Source organism: Coturnix japonica, chromosome 8 (genome assembly GCF_001577835.2).
Source record: "Coturnix japonica isolate 7356 chromosome 8, Coturnix japonica 2.1, whole genome shotgun sequence".
Lineage (NCBI taxonomy): Eukaryota > Metazoa > Chordata > Aves > Galliformes > Phasianidae > Coturnix > Coturnix japonica.
This window is the reverse complement of record NC_029523.1, coordinates 2,331,663-2,359,478: the sequence shown is the minus strand read 5'-3', so window position 1 is coordinate 2,359,478 and position 27,816 is coordinate 2,331,663. Positions and strand designations below refer to the sequence as shown.

The window sequence follows — 27,816 nt, the reverse complement described above, 5'->3', positions numbered from 1 at the left end:
CCTGTTAGTCTGAGGCTGCAGTTGGAACTGTCATCTTCACACAAAAGCAAAGGGGCTGGGTTTTACAAACGCAAAGCCTAATTGGGAGATCTTCATGGATGTACTCTTGACATTTATTAAAGCCTCATCAACAAAACAGGAAATAACCATACTAATTAGCAGACCCACATATAAACTACTATTTATTGGGGTATAAGCAGATTTAAAACAACAGTCCCCAAAACCCTGTTGTGAACCAACATTTAAAATGGTCTGCTACAATGAAGGGAAACTTTTGCATCATACACAATGATCCAAATGAAATATATTGTACAGTATCTCAGGTAACTATTAGATGGCTTGCATATGTACTCTTTCCAAGCAGCTATGAACAAGTAGCTCAAAGCATATATCTGACAGGTCAAAATGTAACAACAAATCCTTTATACTTCAGTTTTTAAGTGTTGTAATATGGAAGAGAGAGTGAGAAAGTGCAGAGGTGACTCCTCTTTGGAAGCAAGAAGACAGTAATAAGCACTCTCTCTTCTGCTTGTTATCTGTTTAGGTTTGGGGTGGATATTCAACCAGATTGATGTCGCAACTTAATCAATACCTCATCCTTATATTAATTATCTATCAATGTGCATGAACTGTCACATTAGCAGTACCATTATACTCCTGCTGATGCTCATGGGTATCATTTTAGAAATCTAAGTGGAAAGATTCATCTTCAGCCTAGAGAGTGCACTACAGATATAGTATTAAACAATAATAGTAGCAATCAGAGTTACTTGTTGTATGCTATAGGTTCAGTACCTGCTCTGAAACACTGGCATTTGTCACTGCATACATTTATTTGGATGTAAAGTTTAAAATAAGCAATTACAAAGAAATTGCATTTCTTTTTACTTACTCAAAGACCTAACAAAGAACAAAAATAAAACCAAGAGTAGCAAACAGTGCTATTTTAAAATAAGTACTTTCCTTTACTTCCTTTTGGAGAGGAAGAAAAGGAAAACAGAGTAAAGAAGAGGAGAAGGCAAAAGTGTAAGATCAGAGTATTTGTGAGTGAGCCCTGCTTGCTCTAACCCTAATCCTGGGCTCAGGTGGCGTTGGGGACAAGAGCTGGGGAGAAGACCTGGGACATTCTGGTTGCAGCAGAGCAAGTGAGGTCATTAATTACCACGCATTGCCAGTAAACAAACCCTTTCTGTACCTATGTATTGCATACACATGTATATATATATGTGTATAACTGTATATGCATAGAAGTGTATGGAATGGCATGCCGTCTGTCTTGCTCTCAAAACCAGAAAACATCTGACTAGAATAGCAACAATAACACTGAGGGATTTAGCAGCATGCAGCTGTACGAACAATCACACACACACACAGGTTTAATTGTTCTGTCAGAACAGACCCCTAAAAGAAATGCTAAATTGCACAGAGATAAAGTAATCCCTCGCCTCCTGCACTTAGCAGTAGCAAATTACCGCACATTTCTTTAATAAAAACAGCCCATAACAATCAGATGGCTGCAAGAGTGTATTCAGTGACATATTTACACAGATTCATACAACTGTGGATTCACCTGCACTAATCTCCGTACATTGCTTTATATTGCACAAAAAGCTTTTTACTACCTCACATTATCAAATTACTTTGGTGAGGGGGAAAGATGTTGCTGTATATTAAAATGAGTTCTCCATTAGTAATAAATATTTTAAGAACCCATTTTTGTTTTTAACACTACAGTACTAGAGCCATACATACAGCACAGAATATCTTCTGTTCTGATACTGAGTGAAGAGAATGTGCTGTAGGCAAGTTTCTGAAAGAACGGAGGCACCCCAGCTGCCTGTACATAAAAATACAGTGAGGGCACACAGTTTGACACTTTATCACTAGCTTTAAAGGGATCGTGAAAGCATGCACAAACTAAAAAGTGCCTAAATAATTCAGCGCAGAACATCATTGTATTATTTATAACCCTACTAAATATAATGACTTAATGCTAACATACAATTTCAACATTATTTAGGAATTATCTGCATCAATTCTTTGCTGAACTTCACCGACTTTGTATTTATTACCGATAAAACAAGGCTAATTCAAAACTAAATTGATTACACAGATAATTCAGATTTTATCATTGCACTAAAGAGCACAAAGAAAATCCTATTACAATCAGCTAGACTGAATTTCTATACTTGGTATCAGAGGAAGATATATGTGTTAAAAATCCACACGTACAAATTCATTGCGTTCATTAAAAGCATGCAATAATAATGTAATGCAAAATTTATATCCCAACATTAAAATACATACGTATGCACATTCCTTGCAAGTAAAAAAAAGTATTATGTAAACTCTTTTATTGATACCTCTGAAATAAGATTGTCAAAATGAAAGCAGATATGTTAAAACCCTTGCCAAAGTCAGGACGCTACACCTGTTACTGCAATTCGGGACTAGAGCAGACTGGAGAACAAAAGGATGAGATTGACATCATATTAACTACTTGGCTCATTAATAAAATAACAAACTGTAACTATCTGAGCAGGGCTAAAAGTCACGCAACTGCCAGATCAATCTATTACAAATACAATATTGATGTATTCCATTACCAGAAACTAAAATAGATGGCTTAACACAGGTCTGTGAATAGAGCAGAGCCTATTTGCTGTGAGAAACCTTTATCAGAAACAGATTTAAGACAAATTAAATCTCAGATCTATACTGATAAATCTCCCGGGTTTTCCCCTCTCAGCAGAGATGAAGTACGAATAGCATTTTTTCTCCTTCTGGGCAGTATGCTATGACAGAAGTATTGCTTTAAGCACCGTGATTTAATCACGCTATTTCAAACACAGACAGTAAAATAATCTTAGATTCACCAATGCATTACTGTAACTGGAAAAAATTTCCTCACATGTGTGTGAAGTAGAACAGACATTTCAGGGCTCTTACCTGTGCAAGTCTTCGCTTTTCTGAGTTCCCTCTTTTCTCACTGTGCACTGTGTAGACCGGAGCACTCTGCACTGCAACAGCACCGCAAGTTCGATGATCTTCCTCACTCTCCTATGCAACAAAACAGATTCAAATTCCTTCATTTATAATCATTATCTGCAAATGTGTCCTCCATATTATGCATGCAGAAAGCATTCAAAATTATCTTGCCACAATCTATTACTGTCATGAAAATACCATCTGTAGTAAGAAAATCAAATTTAGCTATTCATGAAGCCAAATCATCAACATTGTCATTTAAAAGATGGATTGTTCAAGCGTCTAGGAAATATTTTTGAAAGTTTTCTTAAAATAGAATAAAATATCTTTTAGAAATGGTTCCTTCTCTCTACAGAAAATTCTCAAGTGGAAACAAAACCTTCGATAGGAAAAGCAGCTGCAAAATGCCCCAAAACATCTTTTCTGATATTTCTGCAACATCACTTTTGTAAAATGAAACTGTTCATTCATTTTTAAATGTGGCAATTGTTCACATATCCTATGAAATCCAGAGACCTACACCTTCTGAAATGCATTGCACTGCAAGGCTCTTCTATCTCAAATTCTCAGCTTGAAGCAAAGGCTACAATTGTGATATCAAAGCAATCAACTTTATGAAAACATACATCCTGTTAATGCATCTTTGAAAACCTCTGTTGTTCAATGATAAAATATGCAAACAATAAAGAGACTATTCAGTGGATGCATAGAATGACAGATAGTTGCCAGAGGGCTCGTTATGAAAAATGTATTGTTGAACAAAGGGCTAAGCATATTTCAAAAGTCATTAAAAACACAAATCTCATGTGATTTGTAAAGTATGAGCTTCAAGCGTACAAGGAAGCAAGGTAAGAGAGTAAAAGTGTACTACATACCTTGTGTTTCAACTTACTCCTTACTTCCTTTATTCCTTGCCTTGCATGGTTTTTTGCCTAGAAAATTAAAAGGCTGCATGTAACTCTGTAGTCATGCAACACACTTTATGATGCTGCACTTATTGTACCTATTTCCTTTATCCACACGTGGTGCTATAAAGAAGGACAATTACCTGTATCACAAATGTCGTACGTGCCTTGTCAGGATATTTGATACATTCAGGCTTTGTCAGTATATATATAGGGTTCTTTCAGTACAAGCATACCAATGCAGTGAAAACACAGGTGCTCAAGAATTCTCTAGTATTACTAAAGACAGGCTGAAAATGGTCTTTAACATCACTCTTTTATTTGAAACGGTCCTTTAAATTTCAAAGGCTGTTTTAGCAGTAAGGCTCGTTGAAAAAATGTTAAGATTTTTCAAGATGACTGCTACAGTGTTCCAGTCTGGCAACTTGCAGGGCAACATCAATCTTAAGAGAAATGATTTCATATGCAGATGGAGATTTTGCCCAGTGTTCCTGAACAGAATAGTGCTGCTATTTAGGGCAGAATTGTGTATTTATTAAAATAGGCAACTAAGGATCACTGTTGCATAGAAAACAGAATTAAGAATGTTCTTCAATAGAGAAATGAATTATCAATACAGAATACCATCTTCTTATGTGGAGAAAGAAGGAGGGAGGTAGGAAGATGGAAAGAGGAAAAAGGGGGAGAGAAGGAGATGTGAGGGCAACAAAACAAAGAAAAACTAAGCCTAATAGAAAGTGTGTTCTTCTTACAAGGATATAGCTTGTATAGGAAAAAAACCAGAAAAGTTATCAAGGTTGTCTAGAAAACAGAATGCTTTAAAATATATTTAGTGGCTGAAATACGCAGAAATCACCTATTTTTCTACGGTTATCAGTACTTGGATATTTGGAGTAAAAAAAAAAAAAAAAAAAAAATCATTTTCTCGATTCAAGAGGACGGAGAGTTGTTTTCATCTTTAAATCATACATCTACAAGCTCTGTAAGAGCACAGTGGGGTGCCATGTAGCAGATGCTAACCTAAGAGCCACTTTAAACTTTCCAGCTCACATTCACAGTTTTTGGATGCATTTAGGAGCACTTTGTTCTAACTCTGAAGGATGGCACCAATCACATTATTTACTCAAGGACAGTTATCTAGCAACTACGACACGCATATGCCATTTCTCTGGTGGTAGGCTCCACAAAGTGCAAGCGTGTGAGAAAATACATGACAATACTGCAGGCACACAGATCCTCAAAACATTTGCCAGTGCCTTGGAATAAACAGAGGATTGATTTGAAAAATCTTGATTATCAAGGACAATTAACAAAATCGAATGCTAGGATAAGACTGTGTAATCACAGTCTAAGCTAATGCAAACCAAAGAAGAGTCATTTCCAAATAACCTGTTGATGAACCATTTCTTCAATTATGAAAGAGTTCAAGACATGAAATAGCTTTAATTTATTTACCTGTTTCTCTCTTCATGACTGCTGTGTTTTTCTACTGATGCAAATTAAAAATTCTCTTTGAAAACTTTACTTAAAGTACACTGGCTTCGACTGATCATCTGATTTATTCAGGACTACTTATTATGCATTCGACTAATGAAACATTTGGAAAAGCAAAAAAAAAGAAACCCAAAGTCTTTTCTCAGGTAATTTAAAATCTAACCCCTAAATACTTCCCATTTCATTTTTAACTATTGCTTTGCTTTGTTTTGTCCCATGGGAATTTTTCATACTGGCTATTCCTTAACTATTTTAAGCGCTCTGTTGGTTAGAGAGGTTTTTAAAACAAGGTATTTTTAAGCTCAAAGGCATAAGCAATAAATCCAGCTAAACAGAAGTATTCTGATAATTTTTAAAACAACAGCCAACACAAAAGACTTGCTGCACGCATTGCTGATGCTTTACCATGTCTTTGCAATAGTGCAGCACATACTGCCAAAGAGAAATCGCATCTGTGTAAGATAGGACTTCCATTTGTCCTGAATGACATTCTTAATAGAGAAGACTTTATTCCACAAGTTAAGACTATATACTACATAACTGCATACTGTATGGCTTTATTTACAATTAAAGGTAACACTTACAAAATGTTTTAGACTTGTGTTAACTTCACAAATACTTATTCAAATAAGTACTATGATTGAGACAACAGCATGGTGATTCTTTGAAAGACATTATATATGACCTATCTGGGAGACACCAAATCAATTCCAAAATCCACTAAGAAAATGAATGAAGCTAAAAGCATTTGGCAGGCTGTAATGCTTTACTGCAATATATTTACAAAATGTTTAAGTATTCATAGAGAATCAGAGATGATAGGTAAGGAAGGCATTTTTACGTATAATTTCTTTGAAATAGTTATCTTACAAATTTGTATGCTGTTTTCACAGCCGGAGTGGCTTTGGTCATTGCTGTGTTGATCAGTGCACCACCTTTCTGCAATGAACAAAACATCTTATGTTAATAACATTTATAACCTAAGCCAAAAGTTAAGACAACAGAACAATCTGAGTGTGCTGAAAAGAATTAACAGCTTAAAGAGGCAGAACAGCCACAGCTGTGTTTCTTCCACAGCCTACTGTCTGCAGACACACAAGGGTTACAGTATGTCATTATCAGAGCTGACGCTTTTATCAACGCATTCTAACAGGATGATGTATTGTCATTCTTTATTCACTACTACCATATCAAAATCAATTCAGAATTATGGGTATTTATCTCGCGTTCCTACACTAAATTATGCAACTTCAAAATACTTCATCTTGAAATAAATAACTATCATGTATAATCACCTAAGAATTCAATTAATCTAAAATAATATATGTTACTAATCCCACAGAATAACAAGGTTACCAAGCGTCTTCTGTTATTCAAACTGCACAAACCCATATTAACTATATGCTTTTTACTAAGAAGTAATAAGCTTCATATCAAATTGCTCTGAGTCTCCTCCCCTCAACTCCACTGTAAACATATTATATTTATGTTTTCATTCCCAATAAACAAACTTTTTCTATTACATACATATAAGGAAGCAGGAAATGTTTTAAAGAAAGAAAGCTGTCAAGGATTCAGACTTCTATTTGTTTAGCAAAAAAGAATTACTTAGCCAACAGAATATTTATACCTTCACGGTATACATCCATTGCTGGTAAGATCTTGAATTTCCTGGAATAAAAAATATATTAAAAAAAAAAAAAGAAGAAAAGAAAAAAAAAACAGAATCAAACATATATTCAACATCTTAAATGTTTCAGTTCTCTTCCAAGTCTGCATTAAAAATTCTCTTAGAGGATTATTCATTAATTTCGCTCTTCCCAGAGAGACAAAGAACTTAAAGTTAAGAATATGTACATAGTAAGGGGGGGGGGGGGAAAAAAACACTTAATGTTTTCTGTTTTCTTTGTGAATTCTTATCTTTTCACCATGTTTTTTTTAAACTCCAATTGAAATGCAAAGAGAAATTAAAACTACAGCAGGATAACATACTGTTAAATCTCTGAAAAGAAAACACCAAATTAAAGAAAATCTAAATGAATTGTGTTCAAGAATAATGATCCCACTGGGTAACCTTTCAAGTAAGACAATGACATGAACTGCAGATGGTTCCATCGCAGGGAAAAGGCACTCGAGAAAAGTCTGAAGATTATGTCATCATCATGTATTTGTGCATAGGAAAAATCACTGCAACGCGCTAACTGTATCTACTTTCTTTTCCCTATTTCCTTCAGAATATCTATAAGGCAAGCGATAGCTATTAGCTTATGTAGGTCTACCATGCAGTCAAGCATAGGGTTAAATTCTATCAAGTGCTTGATGATGAATTGAATACTATCTCCAAATTGTGCTTCAGCTGAACACCAAGATCAGCCCCCACTCTGAGAAAGTTTTAGAACAGATCACTGGAATACTTGAAATTTTGGAGAGGGCAGTGTTGCAAGGAGTATATTGATACATCTTTGATGGTACAGACTTTTAAAATGACATCACAGAACTTCAGCTTTGCAGTAAATTAATAAACTAAAGCGTAGATAGATTTACTGCATGAGTTAATGGAAAACCAAATCACACTCAGTTCCTAGAACGTGACAGAACTAACTGCTTAAGAGGTATCCCCAAGTTTCTTTGCCAGGTGGAGAAACTGAGCTGTGTGCAGTTATACAAGGGAGTACAACTTTCACCCATGACACTAAAATCCACATAAGCCATTTGGAAACAGACTCTCAGGAAGGATAGTATGAGTGAAAGCAATGCCTCCTTAGAAAGGACAGAAATTCATGATGATTATTATGATCTAAACTCCAGTAAGAATGTCAAAGAGAAACCAAAAGCAAATACTACTAAGTTGTTACTACTTCTGCTTGGCTCACTGGAACTGCCAGAGATGGTAGCATGAAAAAGCATGTAATATGAGAATGAGAAAGTGTAAATGTAAAGAAGATGGCTATCAAATGCCTTTTCACATTTAGGGAAATAAAACTCAACCAGAAATTATTTAAAATATTTTCCAACTTCCAGTGTAACTTTCTCTATTGATTTAGTTATGGTGGCATATGTGGGAAAATGCTCTCTAAAGTTCAGTGACTTTTCTGAAAACTGGGTTTCATCTGTGGGCTTTTTTTGTTGGTGGTAGTGGTGGGTGGGTGTTTGATTTGTTTTTCTGTTATTTGTTTGCGTATTTAAAACTTTGGATCACTTGATAAGATGGATGGGATTTAACTCTGAGAAAAGATCATAGTTCTACACCATTAGCGTCAAAAATGTCACCTTCAATTGCATACATATTGTTAGCCCTGCACTTCATAATGATAATGAGACAGCAGTTATGTAAATACTGAATATGTGCCCTAAGCAATTTGTCCGCAACCTGGCAAAATACAGCTTGTGAGAATTGAAAAGTCAGTGCACAGTGCAATCCAAGTGAGAAGGGCTCCTGAGCACAGCACTCCCTCCCAGATGAGATGTGGTTCACAAGCCACCAGAACATGGCCAAAAATCAAACTTTATCTCAGTTCTAACACAGTTTTATTGAGGACTCTCAACCCCTTAACTGCAGTGAGCAAACAGACTAAGTACTGACATTACTTACCTGACTATCAGACGCTCAGTGGCTAAAATTTGTATACAGAGCAGCATAAGTTACGCTATATTGGCAGGAAGGAGGTAAATCTTTGTTCAACTTAATCATGTTTTAATCACAAAAAAAGCCAAATGATGTGCCAGATCATACTATAAGACTCAGAGAGAGGGAAAAGGCAGTGAAAACCTTTAAGAGGACTCGTACTCTGAGTGTAACGAGAGTGTTTTACAGAAGGTGAGGATGGCTGTGCGCTAACATACTATTGTCAGGTTCTCAGTACTGGGAACGCGCTCATGTAAGAGTGGTCCTGCAAAGTCCATCTGTCACTGCCATCTGCAATTCAATGGATTTGGTAGAGCTTCCATTTATCAAGGAAGCTTCTACCTTGCCTTAACATGCCATGCATGTTGTGATCCAACATTTTTAAAGCAGACATGGTACCTCAAAAAGAAGTACAGCAGATAGGGTATATAAATGTCTAAAAGGAAACCAGTCAATAATCCTGCAATAATCGGAAATTGATTCAGCACACAATCTTCTAGCAAATGTGAAAAGTGCTACAATAACCATCAGCGAATATAACTGTTAGAAACATCACCAGGATTATTTCTTTAATGAAGGAGACAAATATTTCTATAATCCTTCACATATTATGATATACAGTTGTTCAATATCAAGATCCAATTTCTTTTTCCTCAGTAGTACATTTGCTAGAGGTAATAAAACTTCTCTAAACAGAAACCACTGCTTTCTGCACTGCAGAAATAGTTAGATGTGAAAAAGTTGGGAGAGTTCTTGAAAACTCAAGAATCCAGAACACAACCAGCAGCACAAATATGAAGATTATTTATAAAAAGTTAGCATAGAATTTAACAAGTAGTAGAAACACGCAGATAAAAGGCAACTGACACAGTGACACATTTGATCACATCTTAAAATCTACTGTTTTACTGGATTAAAACAAAATATCTTCACGTGTTATAATGACACAACTAGATACATGCCTTTCAAGAATGAACGGAAATGCTGAAACAGTACAAATATTAACAGCTTCTAAAATGTATAAGGACATCATCATGTTAAACAGCTCGCAGAGAAAAAGCATCAAGTAAAACACTCAAATTAATTCTATACCTCCACAAAATCCTCCCGCTGTGATTTCTTCTTCAAAGACATCAGAGAATCCCCTTCCTGCATTTAATTTTGATAGTCGACCATCAATAAACTAAAAAAATAAATAACACTCGGTTGGTCCTTGTATTTCTTTACAATGCTATCATGGTATGTATGTTATGATGGAATTTTATGTTTAAGACAACATACAGTTGATGGATAATATGTAATTTTATATTGACTTTTCTACCAAGAACCAGGAAATATCAAAATACTGTACAAAATATATCTGGTACTTCCTTTGAGTTTCTGCTACTTTTATGTATATTGAGTAAATTACATTTACAAAGCAAAATTTACAAAAGCAGTCTGCCAAATTTTATAGCCCGTGAATTTACAACAGTTTGTTCAGAGTTACTTTCAATTGCTTTCAAGCTCTTCTTGCTTTCCTAGTGGCATTAAAATATTTTAGCATATGTTTATGATAACTCTGCATTATCATAGTCAATTAAAACAGACAAGAATTCCTTGATCTATGTTGGGAAGTCCTAAGGTTACTCCTTATCACAAACAGAAAATGATAAACTTCCCTTTCTGCTGTACACATCAATGGGTCCAAAGTAGAACTTGATGAAGTACACAGAACAAACAGCTGGACACATTTCACCACATTCACTTAAAAGAAATAAGTTACAGTGTCTAATAGAGCTCCATTAGAAGTCCAGTGGATATGTTTTACAAGAAGTGACTTATAAGGACTGTAAGTGTGGACATCATAGCAAAACTGCCTGTACTGAACAGGAAGAGAATCACTGCATCTTCATCATCAGAAATGGTGGCATTAGCAGCACAGATTTGATCAGCAGTGTGCAAACTAACTTGAAGGACACTGCACTCAAAAATGAAGTGGGGCATGATGCCAAGGCAGACTCTTCCTATGACTGAGCACAGTTCAGGTTGATGCCACAGGATTTTTAAGTTCTAAACAAGTAACACTAATTTAGTTGCACATACAGGTACATATTGCAATAATCAACCTTACGTGCAGGTTGCAGTTGCATGAGTATGTGGATTTGAAACTATCTGTATGGGTATATAAAGGTTGAAATGATTCAAATAAGTCAGGAAGAGTCAAAAGAAGATAACTAACAATTAATCCTCTCAGAAGAAAAGAATTCATTCTTTTCAGGAATTAACAAGCTTCAAAGAATTACAATGAGCTTATTTGTCAAGGTTTAAAATTCCTTCCAGGAACAACCGCTTCTTATTTATTTTGAAAAGGCCAACTCAAAACTGAGAGATAAAGGGAGAAAGCACTTTTCTAATTATACACAGTTCATCTCCTAACAAGAAATATGAGTTATTCGCTGGTACTAAACAGCACGTAGGAATTGACCAAAATTAATTGTTTGGTTATGTCATATATTACTACAGATTATCCAAACAATGTCAGTGACAATCTAATGCTTGTCAATACTGTCGTGAAACAAATTACATTCTAAGAATAGAAAAATTCCAGCAGCAATAATGAGACAAGCACGAAGATAAACAGTCCTTTCTCTCTCCCGTCTGAACTCCTTGTTTTTTCATTTGACTCCAAGTTGGCCCTTTTCCAAACAGGTTGGGTTCATGGTCATACCTCTTCAGGATCACTGGATTATTTCACAGTGAGAAGAGAGATAAGAACATCTTTAGCTACTGCTGAGAAGAAAAAATAAGTAAAAAGAAAAAACAGCCAGCCTTTGAACTATAAGGCATTATCTCTTTGGATAAAGTTATGAATTCATTCCACACCATCAGCTAGCAAAAGATTTATGGACATACTCAACATTTGGTAAAATTCTATCAACGGCAGGCTGAGACAGTGGCTGAATTTTAGTTTTTAGATTCGTTCAATTAAGTATTGAACGTAAATACCGAAAAATAGATCTGTCCAAAAAGAAAACAAAAATAAACCAACAAAAACTAACCAAAAAACACCAAAAAAAAAAAAACAACAAAAAAACACCCCAAAACCCCCCAGCACATGAAATCATTTAAAGGAAGCGATCATATTACTAGCTGTATTAGCAATCATTACTTTTGAGTCATTTACTATTATGAGTTGCATTTAAATCACTAAGTGAAAAAAAAATAGTATTTGGAATCATGCATGCCCTATATGATATTTTTATTTTTAAAGCTATAGTCCCTACAAAATCAGTTCAATAAATGCATTCTCTTACAGACCCAGGGACATCATGTTTGACTACCACTTTTAATGAGAAATACTAACTCTGATGCTACTCTTAGATTTTATCAGGCTAAAGAGAACTATCAGACTCCTTAAATGATTTGAATTCTAACAGTGAATGACAGACTCTATGAATCTGAATCTCTGAAGGTTTAGAAGCACAACCGCTAAAGAGGGAAAGCAGAGGTTTGGGTTTCTCAGTAAAACCCAAACATATAAATGTAGGGAGCAGTAAAATTTCCAAGTGAGACATTGGTTACTAAGAACAAGAACTTAGTGGAGCAAAGAATTTCCACGCAATAGCAGCTCAAATTATATTATTCATACAATTATATTGTTTAATGAAGTATTCTAACATTAGTATTCATTCAATTCTATGAATGAATTAATAGTTACCTGGACATTCAAAAGAATTATTTGACACATGGTACTATTAATTCCTTCCACTTGAAGACTGAAATGCAGTGGAAGCAACTAGCAGTACAATTCCTTGGAAAACAAAGAATGTGGTAAGTGCTGGTCTGTCAGTTTGACCACAGCAGCCCGATGATGTTTCAGGTAGATCAGAAGGGGGCAAGAAAGGTAAGAGGGAAAATGGAATGATGTACCACATGAGTTAACGAAAAGCAAGCTCTCACATGTTCTTAGACAATTTTCTTGATAAAGGAAATGCAATTTAACTATCTAAGTCTAGCACATCTACCTTAAAATATTAGCTCAGATAAAGCAAAAGCAGAATATCTAAACAGTTCCTGAACGTTACGTCAGATAAGAATTTGCCCACAAAAGAAAACAGCCTATTATAAAAGGGAAGCACCAGATCACAAGTGTCACCAGTGACAGCACTTAAGGACAAATGTTGGGATGGATGCTATTTCCGGGTTAGTTATTTTCATACAAAAGACTGCCAGGTGCCAAGATATTTGGTGACATCATTAACAGAAAACATATCAAAATACAATAGAAGGTAGAAGTATAACAGCAGGTAAAAATGGATTATGTTGAGGATGAAAATAACTGGAATGTGAATAACAAAAAGTATTAATTCCACAGTTTACAGTGGAAGCTGGAAATTATCCTATGATGATTTCCTGGTACTTTGAGGAACTGCCAAGAACAGAGGTGGAGGGAGGGAAAAGATTTTAAAGAATACCTCCACCAAAACCAAACAAAAACAACAAAAAAACACAGCAAGAAATGACAAGAGTTAAGCTTACTCATCAGTCAATGCAAAAAACACCCAAACATATTTCACACAACCATTTTCTGCTACTAAAAAATTATCTACTGCTTAACAATTAGTCATTTTCAGGAACATAATAGAATACAGTTTATTCTGTTGAAAAGAACCTTGAAAACAGCCCATTTGTCAGTGGGAAAGACTATAAAAGATGCAGCTGTGCTCAGGATTAGCTGAAGTGGGAGTAACAATCACAACAAAGTAGGAGAATGAAAAAAATGTTTAATAGTAAACCACACACATCATCAAAATTGTTATTATTTCCTAATCCTTTGTAATATATTGTTTCCTTTAGCGTGAATAAAATTAAAAACAAGTTATAAACAAACTATCAGCCGATTATTTTTAGTTGAGCATATTAAAACATAATAAGTTCAGAGCCATACTGACAAGCTCATAATTTCAGGGAGGTTAAAGCTTCTCCCTACAACTGAAGACCTCGCTTAGTAACTTGACAATGATTTGGAGACTTAATCTGTAAGCATCTCTCTTGCTAAAAAAGTTTCAAGTCTTAAGATATGCAAGATGTTTTGCAGGAAAACAATTACTTTGAGTCTCAGGTTCTCCTTAATCATCTACACTATTCTTCAGATCGCCCCCTATGGCTTGTGTTGGCAACATTCTGTATGCCTACCTCAGAAACCCTAGCAATGAAAGTTGTAATGAAGATATGAATCCAGTTTTTAAATAAAATGCCACTGAAGTTCAATTTAAGCAAGCACTTTGCTGTTTAGATCTTTGGTCATGAGCCAAAGGAGCCAGAAATTAAGTTCCACCATCAAGCTGGGAGATCCATGATTTTACTTGCCTGGATGATTTGGTGACTGGTTCTGAACAAGTGCTACCCTGGCTCTACACGCTGGAGTCATCTTCACTTTTTTTCATTTGCCCCACTCCTTTATTTTAATTAAAAAAATTATAAATGAAATCTCAATAATAGAATAAAACTAGGATGACTGCCCACAAACACCCGGAGTTTCATAAGATGATCATAAGGGATATATATATTTAAATATGGACGTATTTCCAAAGCAAATAATAAAGTTTGGGTCTCATACCTGTTTAAACAGTTGAAGATTAACAGCAGTTTCCAGGAACTGTTTAGTTGTACTGGAACGATGCTTCACAAAACTATTCTCACAGAAAGTTATAGGTTCTCCCTGAAAGAGTTTAAACAGAAAACACTGGATATTAACTAAAAATAAATTAACACATTTGTATACTGAAGATCTCACTATACGTGCATAGAATAAAAAAAAAAAAATAAAAAAAAAACCAACAACAGACAACAGTAAAGAAATCTTCATACATTTTAAATAGCTCTCAGAACACGTTGCAGTTGAATCTCTCATTTATGAAGCTTTAATGCTAGCCAAAAAAACACTTAACAAGGAAAAGGTAGGTGGTTTATAGTTGGCTCAGACTACCTCTCAAGTACTTTCCATTGAATATTTCAAGGAAGTGGTTCAAAGTTTGAGGGATAGCAGGACCTTTGCTTCAAATAGTTCAACACTCATTACTCTCATTTACCAGGAAAATATTGCAATAAATTTAAATTTATTTTGATATTATTTCCACAAAAACAAAAAAGCCACAAACATTGGCTTTTGGAATACTCCTAAATGGACAGATTAACATTTCAGAAAATAAAATATATTCACAAAACAAGAAAAGCACATAGCTCATAGTTTACCAAGCACTCTACCAAAAAAAAAAAAAAAAAAAAAAAAAAGAAAAGAAAAGAAAACCAAAAAACAACAGTTTAATGATGGAAAAATAAACAAGTACTCATTGAAGTATTTCTTGAAAACTTACTAACTGTAAGCAGCACCCATTCGAAAATAAAGATTATTTAGAAACAGTTGAAGTGGCTCCTATGTTATCCGTTAATTTGGTTTATAATTTGCTATCCACAGTGTGCACAGAGCACTGGAAGTTACTGACAGGCGTTCTCTCAAATTGTTATTCTTGTCAATACTTTGCAATAAATATTTGAAGTCGTTGGATTTAAATGAATAAGTAATACATACACTAAAAAGTCTGTGTAGTGATGAAGACATAAGATGATTTCATCACAAACTTAAGAGGCCTCCAATCCAAGTAAACAGAACAAAGAAGTCACTGGTTTAGGAGCAATTACTAAGAGAAAAAATTGGAATCCAACAAAATTCTGCACCTAAATCTGCCCCTAGGATGATTTACTACCCAAAAACTAAATACCCACAACAGACTAAGATACCTCAGCCACTCAAAAGAAAAAAAGATCAAAGGCACCTCCTTATATTGATCTTCCTGATACTAAAAAAGGAGTCCTGTCAGGCTCCAACTGCTAGTCACTTTGAAGACAAATGTATTCATACCCATGACCACCACTGCTTTCTGCCCTGTACCCTGGTTAACTTGAACCACACGTGGTACTTCATACACTTTCCTGGCTTCCTGAGACCTTCTATGCTTCTGGAATACAACAAGGTATTCTTGGCACGTGATGCTTGAGAGTTAGGCAGAGCAGCTCTTAATCATTTTCAAATGCTTCTTTATGCCTTGTGTTTTCTTTTTAAATGATGTAAGCATGATCCAATGAAATCTAGCAGTAAATCCACCCTCACATCCTTTTAAAATCCTATTCAGATGCTACCAAAAGATTCCTCCTCTTTTTCGACTTGCAGGGGCACCTTGTAGCTAAAAATCACATTTTTGATATCTTACACAGCACCTAAATTCAAAGTATCTAAAAACTGAAGAGGAGTCCAATCCTACTCAGCAAAGCACTTAAATTCATGCTTAACTTGCTTTGAAGTCTTGCGTTTTGACATCCTTAAAGGAATTCTGATTTTAGAAAAGAATTCTCTCAGGAAGAGTTAGAAGCAACTTTTAAGCAAATTTACTTAACACAATCCTTCCCTTTTGTAGAATACCTGGTGTGAAATGAAATGCAAAACGGTCAGTACAGCATCTCCATCGCATCTCCACAAAGAGCATTCAAGTTACTCCACCTACTTCTTCTCCAGAGAGAACTGGTGAACACTGTACACACGCAGGACATGCTGACTCTGTCAAAGAGCTTGAACTGTTTGTGGCACTTTAAATAGCACTGCCTTCCTGACCCACTTTGCATTAGCTTTTCTTGAGCTCCTGAAGACTCTTGTCCTAAGAAGATGACCTCAAGCTACTTAGCAAATTCAAAGTGCTTCAAAACAAATGAAACAGTCTCCAGTGAGATATGGTGGTACAAGACATGGTGTTCCTGAGGGCAGACTCTCTTCTCAGTTCTGTCGCTCTTCCAAAATATTTCAAGGCAGCAAATTAGAAAAAAACAATAAATCCTCATTTATTTATTTCTTTAAACAACAAATGATTTCTGAAAATACAGAGGCTATGTGGGAGTGCAGAACTGACTAGATGATGACTCAGAACAGGCTCTAAAAGCTTAAATTTAGAACCAAAGAAAGAAAAGGATATTATTTTCAAGACATACACTTTAGAAAAAATTAAAAGTAAGCAAAGCTTTTACTGCCACTTTCCCCAAAATTGTGGAAAAGATGAAAGACAGAAAAGAGAGATTATCTCCCAGTAAAAGAGAAAACAAGCAATCCTGCTCTTCCCTTCATATCAGCCTAGGAAGAGAGAGCAGAGTTCTTCTTGGCAGTACCTCTCCAGCCTGAGCCATGCAGTAGAACACCAGGAAACAGCAGTTCAAAGCACATTTTTAGTGTGCGGCTGTGCTAGTCTCCTAAATATTTCCCTTTATCACTGGATACCTCAGATATTTAGTAAGCACTCCTGCACTGGTGCATCTGTTGCCTTATCAATAAGGTTTAGAAAAAGATTAGTCAAGGCTATACACCTTAGCTGAAAATGTATTTAGATCTAATTCTACTCACACCCAAAAGCAATCTAATTATTGCCATCTACTGATAAGTAAGGTTGTTTTAAAAACTTGATTTGATAGGTTCAAAGCTCCTAACAGTTCATCACACGAAAGGGAGAAAATTGCTTGAAACCTATAGAGATTTCAGACTTAAGTTTCTGAATATCTGCTGTAACGTTACTTAATAACATTAAATAACAAACACTGTTAACACTTATTTCTTTCATTTGTTTCATATTCTGAATAAATACATCATTTTCCTAATAAAGCTTTGCAAAATCTTAAAGATTGTTATGGCAAACATGAGAGGTTTTGGATTGCTATTTCAAAAATGAACCTATTTATCTAATATAAACAAAAAAGCTGCAGAAGTTCATGGACATGAAGCATGTAACAGTCTTGTTTGTGCAAATTCAGCTGGGTACCTTTGGAAACTCTGAGTTTTGAAAGAATGCTCCACTGATATTTAACTACTTCACCATCAAATGGCCCCTTCCATATTGATCTACAATGTACTTTCAAAACCAGCTCGATCAAAACCCAGTAGGGACTCCATACTGAAAAGTAGACAGCTAATACTCAGACCAAACAGTCTATGCCCAAACAAGATATCTGTCCTTTTAACAACAGTTGCTATAGAATTTTCCTCCCCTTTCATAGCTTGCCACACACAGCAGGCATTTTTCACTCCAAGCTACATTCGCAGTTTAAGAAAGCTATTTATGCAGACCTCAACGGAACAGGAAAGTAGTGATCTAAAACTGTGCAAGGGTTTTAGAAGGAAAGGTAGTGTAGCTTAGAAGGCACGTTTAACAAGAAGTACTAACATTTCAACTGTTTCAGGAAACATATCTTTCTAGCACAAGATGACTCATACTGTTTGTATTATTGCTTTAATTGGAACAGTTTCACATGGCAACTCTTGTTTAACACAAAATGGGTATATAAGATAGGTAAAAATTCCTCAGTGTTTTATCATTTATCAAAGAAGTCCATTTATAAACATCATTCTTACTTTTATATGAAAATTCCTTTCTTTAAAATCAAAGAAGTAAAAAAGATGAAATTTCAGCTGTTGGCCTGACAGTGAAAGACAACTATCCAGGAAATACTGAGTATGACCTAACTACATTCTCTACTCATGACGTTAACAATTAAAACTACAAACAAACTGCAAGATTTGCCTGTTTCTTGCTATCCACCTAATCAAAGATTCAGAAGAGCTGATATTTCTTGCAGTTACAATTAGGCCCTTCTAACACCGCTACTAACACCTATATTCAATAAAGAACCATTACAGTTCTTAATATAAAATTAACAGTACGGCTTTTGACACAGAAAAAAAAAGGTTCTTAGAGAAGAGGCATAACAGGTATAGCAGGGCGGTTCTGTATTTAAGCACAAGCTACATTCTGGCATTTTACTACTCTCTTTTTCTCTACTCCCCTGTAATTTTTATGCCTAACTTGAGTTAAAAGTTGTCCAATTGCTCAAGTTAGTTGTGTCCTCAAAAGATTTCATTTTGAAACTCAATAATGACCCAATGATAAAATTAATCTCTGTTATTATTTTTCCTCTTCTACCCCAAAATCTCACCAACCTTTTACTTTCTAGACATAGTCAGTGAAATACTGACTTTTAAAGATTTTTTTTTAGCACCACTCACTGTTTCGTTATCTGACTATATTGCATGCATTTAATGGGGGAAAGAAAAAATCTAGTCTTTGCTATAATCTACAAAGTTTGCATAAGTTCATGTGTAAGGTTCATTTTCCCCAGCCACCATAGCACTGCTAAAATGTTTGACTGCTGTGGTTTACAACTTCAAGGCTGCCTGAAAAATACCCACAAAGAATATGTGAAGTAAAATAGCTGGAAAGGAACACAATATTGCACATGCACTGATTGATAAAGCAAAACAAACGGCATAATTGAAATCTCTGCATTTAACTCCCACCTTCGTGTGTTCTGGAACACGCAATATTATTCTGTAAGAAATTCCCAAATGTTGGACAAGCTAAAGAAATCGGGAGCAACAAAAGATTCAAGGCTAAGTTGTGACTAGACAAAATAAAAATCATTTCAATATGTATATGCATCTACACGGTTTGAGGACACATCACAATGCTCCAATCCTTGCAGTGTCACAGCAGGGACAGACTCTTGTAACCAAAGCTCTTCATGGTTACTGACATTAGAGATCGTACAATGGCTACTACTGCAACTGCTAGCTGGCTAGCACAACAAGACACTGATATTGCACTGAGGAGATTTTCTTTTGAATACATTGATTCTTTTTTAGAAATTTCTCAAGTAAGGAAGTCAATAAAGATAAAAATCTGTTTTATATTTTCTTTTTCTCTTCCCTATCAAAATCTTGGAATGGTGATGGGATATTAAAACAGGCTGTAAAAAGCAATATTTTCAGACACTCTTCAACAACCATGAATGAAGCAGATACCTTCTGTATTAAAGTAAACCAGCAAAATACCTCCAGCCATTGTAGACATTTATTGGACAACACTAAAATAAATAATAATAAATAAGAATCATATAGATCTAGACACTCACATTCTGGAAAGCCAGGTCCTTATAGCCAACCGTACTGACTTGCTAATTTCTCTGATTTCTCTAATTCAGTGTCACTGTTAAATCACACAAAGCATCTATTTCTGCTTTTCTTGAAAACTTTGCTGATTTTTCTTATTTATTACACACACACAGAAACATTATCACCTATATCCATTGCATGTCATATTTCCTGACAGTATTCAAGTAGTCAAATTTTCCATATGGTCTTTCGGAGTCCCATGAACTCCTTTCAAGACCCCTGAAGCTTCCCGTTTTCCCTTTCACCAATCACATTATTTTCAATAATTGCTAGACGTTTGTTCAAGACATATTGCTACACCAAGGAGAATCTGTCCTATGCTGAAAACAAACAGTTGCACAGAATGAGTGTTCAGTGTGATGAACAGTGTTTGGAATGAAGAGAAGTGTTGGATGAGTACAGACACTATCAAAGCTGTTCTTTACTCAAAGTGAATATTAATGACAGTTGTTTCATGTTTCAAGTTAAAATCATACAGAATACCCCGCTGCAAGTACAGTAGTCCACTTGAACATATTTTTAAACATACAGGCAAGTGATAACTAACCAAAAATTATTTTATTTTTCACTAGGATGCTTATGATCCTAAAAATGGTATCCTATAGCCTCCTGTTTCTTGATTCTGAAAATGCAACAAGCTTATTTACAGCAAAAGTATTTCAAAATTATCTAGAAAATATTTTAAATATATTCCTCACAAAGTTTTGGTAGCAGAATAGTAATCGAGCTCTAAAATCACCTTCCTAACTCTGGTTTAGATTTTCTTCATTATATATAGCATCATGGACTCCAAGGCAAAGTATAGTATTTTCTTTGCAATAACAATTTACGTATCCTGAGTGACATGACAAACATTCCCAATACAGTCAAATGAGACTGGATTTCTTGAACCTTCTAATTTATAAAGGTACCAAACTTAGTTCAAAAGGCTCATGTAAAAATCAGCTGAACTATCACGGAACAGCTCCTCTTACTCTCTATTAGTCTGGAGCAAGTTCAGCTCCCAGTAAGTTTTTTTTTTAATCACAAACATTCTGTAAAAAAAATTACTTAAAACAGTGTGAACACAACTCAATTTTTTTATTTATAATATTTTCAATATATTTACGCTTGGCCTTTGGACAAGTTGATGCAAATCTGAGTTAGGCTGACACTTGCAAGCATAATTCTGCTAAAATATTCTGAAATAACATATCTTATAAAAATATTTTTGTAAAAGACCATGATTTCATAACTATTTTCTTATATGCAGTTGGCAAGCTAAGAAAAATATAATAGTCAAGAAAGAATGATGCAGAAACACAGATAGCAAAGGTCACTTAGACATGTGCACCAGCAGAAGCGATGCATGGTGCACTACTTCCAATACAATGCAAATGCAGACATCTCAGATACAGCAACAGACACGCTAAAATAAAATGGAAAGCAGAGCTGAATTCAATGGAGATGCTAATCAGAATGCTGAAGAACTTATGTTCTGTTCAACAAACTTACCATGAAGGACAGACTCCATCCTATTTCCAATCAGAACAAAGGTTAAGAACATCAGCCAGACTGACATCATTTTGCTTGGATATACCGACTGTAGTGTAAGACAATTTTTGACACAATTGCTTGTAACATAAGCCTATGTGGATTGACAACCAATGTCTTCATCTTTGAACTAAGGGACAAATTAGATAACCCCTTTCTGCACAATGTCAAGTAATGCCAATATGGAATAAACTGGGTCTGTTTTGTTGAAAAGATCTATTTCAATGCAATTCATACTGTGCTGTCCTTCAGCAATTCTGAAAACAGAATAATTTCAGTATCATATGTAAAAAAAGTTTCCATATACAAAGAAAATTATAATGTCTGTCAAACACAAATTCTTACACTAAACCCTTAAACATTTCCACGTGGGTTACTTTTTAATCTCAATAGTTGTCTGAAGCTTAGTTGCATAGACAGCAAGGGTGTAAAATGCTCATGGCAATAAAGCCTACGTGAAAGAGAACTACTTGGGTAGGAGGCAGACCTTGTTTAATGCCTTAAGAACAATCACTTTTCTCCTGCCAAATCTCAGTATCTGACTGAATCATTCTGTACTTAGACCAGCCTTGATTTTTAAAACAGTAAAAAGCCATGTTCTGAGACTCTGATTCAGTCAGTGTCATCTCGATGCACTTTTATCAGATGGAACTACTGTCAGGAGTTTGTAAATATCATAGGAAAGTAATTTTAATCCACATGTTGTTTCTGATAAGTAATTTTATGATCCAAGAGGCTTAATATGTGCCACCTACATACACCAGAAAGGATGAAAGCCTGAAACACATTAACTAAGTACCACCAAAAACCTCAGAAAGAAAAGTTCTGAGGCTCTGATGGGATGAACTGGGTTTTCATTTATCCTGTCTTCTCAGTGGAATAACGGTAAGTGTATTAATGTAGAGATACACATTTGAATCATCATATCTGGCATCTGCTAGAAAATAAAGAACTTCTGGCTTCAAACACAGCAAAGTATCTGGACCTGTATAGTGAAAAATTACTGAGTCTCTGAAAATCACAGCCTCTACAGTTCTTCAGTACATTAAATAAGGTCAGCTGTAAACACTTCCCTTAGTATAATCAAATTTCATACTAAACAAGTTAGAGAAGTTACACAAATAAATTTGAATTTGGACAAGAATTCATTTTTCAGTACAATTCACCATGAGGAGGTAGTATTGTCTTCTGAATTGCCAACATATTCTAAGCTTGGAGTAAGGTTTAAAACAGTTGATTTGAAATGTTCCAGACTGAGATAATATTTCACATTTCCCTTGCAAAAGAATGAGCTCTTGTAAATTAACAGAATAAAGAGGTTGTCTTACTGGTTTGTATCTCAGCGCATCTCTGTAGGATCCAAACAGTGATGCCTGTGCCCGAAGAAACGCCTTGGCTACTCCGTCACCCGTAGCTGTAGACTGCTTTTTCAGTTTATTTTTCAGGGCCGAGACCTGCATGACAGAGTGGAACAGTTAAATTAACACCTCAGAAATTGGTACAGCGAGGTATGAACCCAATCAGCAGGCAAACCATGGTGTCTACAGGTCAGCCAAAAATTCATCCTCCTCCTTGATAGCTTATCTTTTTAACTGCAAAGAGCACCTGCTGCTCTGTTAATTGAAAGGAAGGCAGGGGATGATGGTAGAGTGCTAATGCAAATTGGTTACGCTCTCTTTTTTTCCCAAGGCCTCTTGACATAAATAAGCTTAATTATTTTACAGTAAACTGCATGTGAGCCACTCTTCTGCAGATCTTTTTCAACCATAAATTTTGCCTTCTCATTTTGAATAAAGACTGTGAGGATTTTTTAAATTTATATGTCAAAGGATTGTTTTTTAGGACTCCCGGATGCTCACTTGCAATTCAGTTATAGAGGTGGTTTTTTTAAATATCAAATTACAATCTTACATCATTTTCTCTTGCACAACGGGGGTATCTGCTAGGAGTATCTAACAATGGGAAAAGTTTGATAAATTCAGTGCTACACTGTCTCTTGAATTGTACTTGAAAATAAAACATGTGAAAGGGGAAAAAAAGAGATAACTGACAATGCATTTGTAGCTTGAAATAAAAAGCAAGAAAAAAAAAAGCATATTTAATATTGTGCTTGACTTTTTTTTTTTTTTCTTAAAAAGATCTATCTTTTCATAGCATAGATAGTCATTTATTTGGAGATATTCCAGAACAAAAGTATATCCTCAACCTGGAACTGCTGCAATACTCTTTAAAGGTATGTGAAATTACATCCAGTTAGTTTTATTCTCCTAATTACAGCCATGAGGCATATCTGGAGAAATAAGCCAATTTCAATTATGCTGTGAATACAAGTTCTTGCCTCCCTTTGTATTTTGACATAACCACAGCAGCAATATTTATGTCATTAAATGGTATACGAAGTAACACTTATACTTACTCTTTAACCAGAACACTATGAGCACATACCATCAGCAAAACATCTTCCATTCTTTCAGAAATGCATGCAAAAATGAGTATCTTTTTGTTTCTTATGCAAGCAGTCACGACTGTTCTTGTAGATGATGATTGTAATTGAAGTGTCAACCTAATTAACAACTAAACTTTGAATAATGCTAATGAGAACTGAACATGGCATCAGAGAAAAGACCGGCTCTACAGGTGATAAACCTTCACAGTAGTGACATTTTCCAGTGTAAAGTCACAGTTACTGTGATCTGATCAAAGAGAGAGACCCCCATTGGGTCCAATTATAACTATAGTTTTGAAAAAAGAATTATTGAGTTATGATGTTCATAATCTATGCAGAAAGGCCTTTACAGTATAGGTCTTTTCCCCATAGCTGTGATCTTTTCAATTTATATCCAAGCTCCATAGATCTAGATAAAAGTTTAGAGCCTGCTTCGTTTAGCCCATGGAAAGCATACACCAAGGCTCATTTATGTTTTTCCCTTGCACCTCAAAGGAAAGAAAAAAAAAAAAAAAGAGTACAGTTCTTACTACAAAAAGCAGTTAGGGAGGTCAAGGTTGGAAAAACAAATGCATGTTATTTTCTTTGTTTCATGCTGCATTTTTATATTAAATTTTTAAAAAATTAGGTTTATTTAACTTTGGCACAAACAAATGAGGGATATACTTTGTTGAAGGGAAATCTACCTATCAAGTGTTAGCTCAGTTTCTCCAAAAGCAGAGAAAAGAATCTTCAGCCCTAGGGCACCATCTCTGTCATGATGAACAAAGCATCTTAAATATCTGAAAATTTCCTCTTCCCTCTTCTTTCTTGGAAATCTACTCTATTCTAAACTATATCCTGCATACACTGATATGAAAAAAAAAACACCAAACCAACCATGTATTGTTTCTTACCTTACACTAGATTATATCTTGTAAAAAACATAAAACAATATTAAATTGTTAAACATTAAGAAAATATTAAATCTGGTATAGGTTGCATTAATTAATTACTGTGAAACAGTAATTAGAATTCAATAGTTTTTCAAAACAGGAACCATAATGTTTATTTTTTAAAACAAAATGAATCCAATGCTATCTCTTCAAATAATAAAGAATAACTTTCATAAATAAATTTCATAAACTGAAATTTAATTCACCTAATGCTTTGGAAAATACTTCTCAGTTACCAAGCCAGGTATTTCCCAAAGGCACATGTCACCTGGTGTGACATGATCAAAAGATAAAGAGTGAGTTTCAGAATTCTATCTTGTATTCAAATTACTTCATACTTTCAGCAGTACTGTTCTAAACAGGCATGAGTTCATATGATATGTTGATCCAGTCCTGACTATCATTACTTTTAGGACTGTTCTCAAATCAAGTGAAATGCACCATACAGTGCAATGGGGAACTGGGAGCATGTGATCTTTCTCCTTACAATCCAGCTTCAGGGTCACTCAAGCAGAAGAGGCACAAATTCCTCTTCACCTGAATTCTGCAGCAACACGTCTGTAACAGTTTAGTATCAGTTTCAACAGTGACTAAATCAAACCACTCTGTAAACTGTCATTTGTGCAAGTCTAATCTCAGCATAGGCTCTACCTATGCATACATACATAAACACGCAATATTGTCACCAACAGCAGGACGTTAACTTTGTCAGAAAAGAATTTTCTAGTGGAGCAGTACTAATGGAAACAGCAAAAATAAAACAGTTAGAAAACAGACATCACTCCAACTTGTGTGAGATCACTTGTTTCTGTGTTCATCAGCATTTAGTGCCATTCCCTCCTGATGGATAAATAGTTGAACACTCCTCGTGTCATTCTTGGAGGCAGGGGCACAATGAACACAATTAACCAAAATCAAGAATAAGGAATGGGTGTATTTCAACTGAAAGAAAAAATCATTGGCACATTATTAGTTCAACAACACTAAGAACATTCCAATGAACTGAGCTTGAAGGCAGAGGGCTCCAGCACAAAAATGTGCAAGAACGATGCACTGTCAGGAATGCAATACCAGGCTGCCATCCTGGAGCAATTTCTGGCCACAGAATGATTATACTGGAGTTTTAAAAGTTTCTCCAAGCCTGATTTCTCAAGCAGCACAGCTGGAGCCCTTGCTGAAGTGCTCCTAAGCACCCTCGCAGTCTGCTTGCTCAGGTTTCCTGCAAGGTGAAGTCATCAAACACCAGCATCATATCAAACTACCAAGAAACAGCAAAGCCAGGCTGCCACTTGGGGTAGTTGCCCGCAAACCCTCCCAGCTCCAAACTTTAACTAGACAGACAGTGACAGTGCAGTTACTGCACTCGGTATCACACGTACAGACATGAGAATGGGTGCTTTGAACTCCTTGTAAGGGTTTGGTACACAGCAGGTCCATGATCACTTACAACCTAAAACTCCTTTGGGTGATGCAATAATGACAGAACAAATCGCTCCTAACATTTCAAAGGAAATACACAGCACTGATACAAAGCCAAAATATGCCTCAGTGGCAACTTCACTGTTTTTTGTTGGTTTTTTTTCTTATATATGTTTTTATCTTTTTACCTATGATTAAGAATGCCAGACCTTTCTTCTCCATTTCTTTCAATGACTTAAACAGAAATAGCCTTTTAAAAAGTTTAAAAATAAAGACCTAGAAACAAATCACAGTTAGAATGCTGTTAAGACTTTTTTTCCTGAGAGTCACTTAATGATCTGTCTCACAAATGGTACTATTAATTTACACTACAAGCAAACTGTTTTTATCTTCTCCTAGCAACTGCTTCTCATAGGAAAGTGACTTCATTGGGCTGTTAAACACTACCAGTGAGTGAAGAGCAATCCGAGCTTTCTGAAGGTTTAAAATCAATAGAATAGTTTGGGGGAGGTTTAGGGAGTCATAAGGTTGGTATGTGGTTTTGCCCTCATACATATGACATAACTAAAAAGTGCCAAACCATATTGTGTGGCTTGCTGAAAAGAAGCCTTTTTTTTTTTTTTTTTTAAACTAGTCACCATATATCCTTTAAGTTTCCAAACACAGTTAACTGATCAGAAACTAGTCATGACTAATATCTCTTTAATATTCATGCAAGTGAAATAACGGGACTGCATAAAAAACGTTAAAAAGAATCATAAACTCATATAACTATTAATCAATCCCTTCCTCCTGCAAAAGCATAAGCATGCATATAAATTTTAGCATGTATGGAAGTATTTGAAAGATTTGTGCCCTAATGCAGAACCACACTCTGTACTTCCCAATGACTATCACACTGAAAAGAGATACAGGGGTATTTCTTTAGTGAGTGACATTTGCCAGGCTATAACATCATTTCTCAGTGTTCCATCCAATCCGGTGACTGTAAAAATACACTTCCTGTAGCAAGACAGTAAGAAGATGGTGGAGAAGAGAAACAAACAACCAAAAATCTTAAAAGAAAATGGAGTTTGAGTTTATTTATATCAATATTGTTAAGGAAAGGGATTCTCAACACTTATCTACACACAGCATCTCAGACAGTCCTTCAGCATGTACTAAAAATACTCTTCCTCTATTCAAATGCAAATGTTTTCCAAAATAACTGCATTTTTCTATCTGATAATCGAGCTTCTAAAATTAGATCTAGGTTCAAGAGAATCTCAAGCACCACATTTGAGATTCAACATAGATATCTATTTCATACTGCTGCAAATATTGCATGCTGCGGTGGTATTATGAGAGATAAAATATGAGACATTTAAAAATATTTTTCATTGCACTACTAAACACTGAAGAACTGAAGATGTTTCTTTCCAACACTGTGTTTTCAGGAATAACTT

The 27,816-nt window shown here is 35.3% G+C and overlaps 1 protein-coding gene across 4 annotated transcripts in view; it reads right to left on the bottom strand.

Annotated features, from left to right (window-relative positions):
• DENND1B (DENN domain containing 1B) overlaps positions 1-27,816 on the bottom strand; it is a 140,582-nt gene that overhangs the window by 20,254 nt on the left and 92,512 nt on the right. For all 4 annotated transcript variants that reach the window (XM_015869353.2, XM_015869351.2, XM_015869350.2 and 1 more), the window contains 7 exons: positions 22,900-23,025; positions 14,615-14,716; positions 10,105-10,195; positions 7,018-7,058; positions 6,258-6,326; positions 3,864-3,920; positions 2,950-3,060 (listed from right to left, as the gene is read on the bottom strand). In XM_015869353.2, coding sequence (XP_015724839.1) covers positions 2,950-3,060; positions 3,864-3,920; positions 6,258-6,326; positions 7,018-7,058; positions 10,105-10,195; positions 14,615-14,716; positions 22,900-23,025 — 597 coding nt within the window. The remainder of the gene's footprint in view (positions 1-2,949; positions 3,061-3,863; positions 3,921-6,257; positions 6,327-7,017; positions 7,059-10,104; positions 10,196-14,614; positions 14,717-22,899; positions 23,026-27,816) is intronic.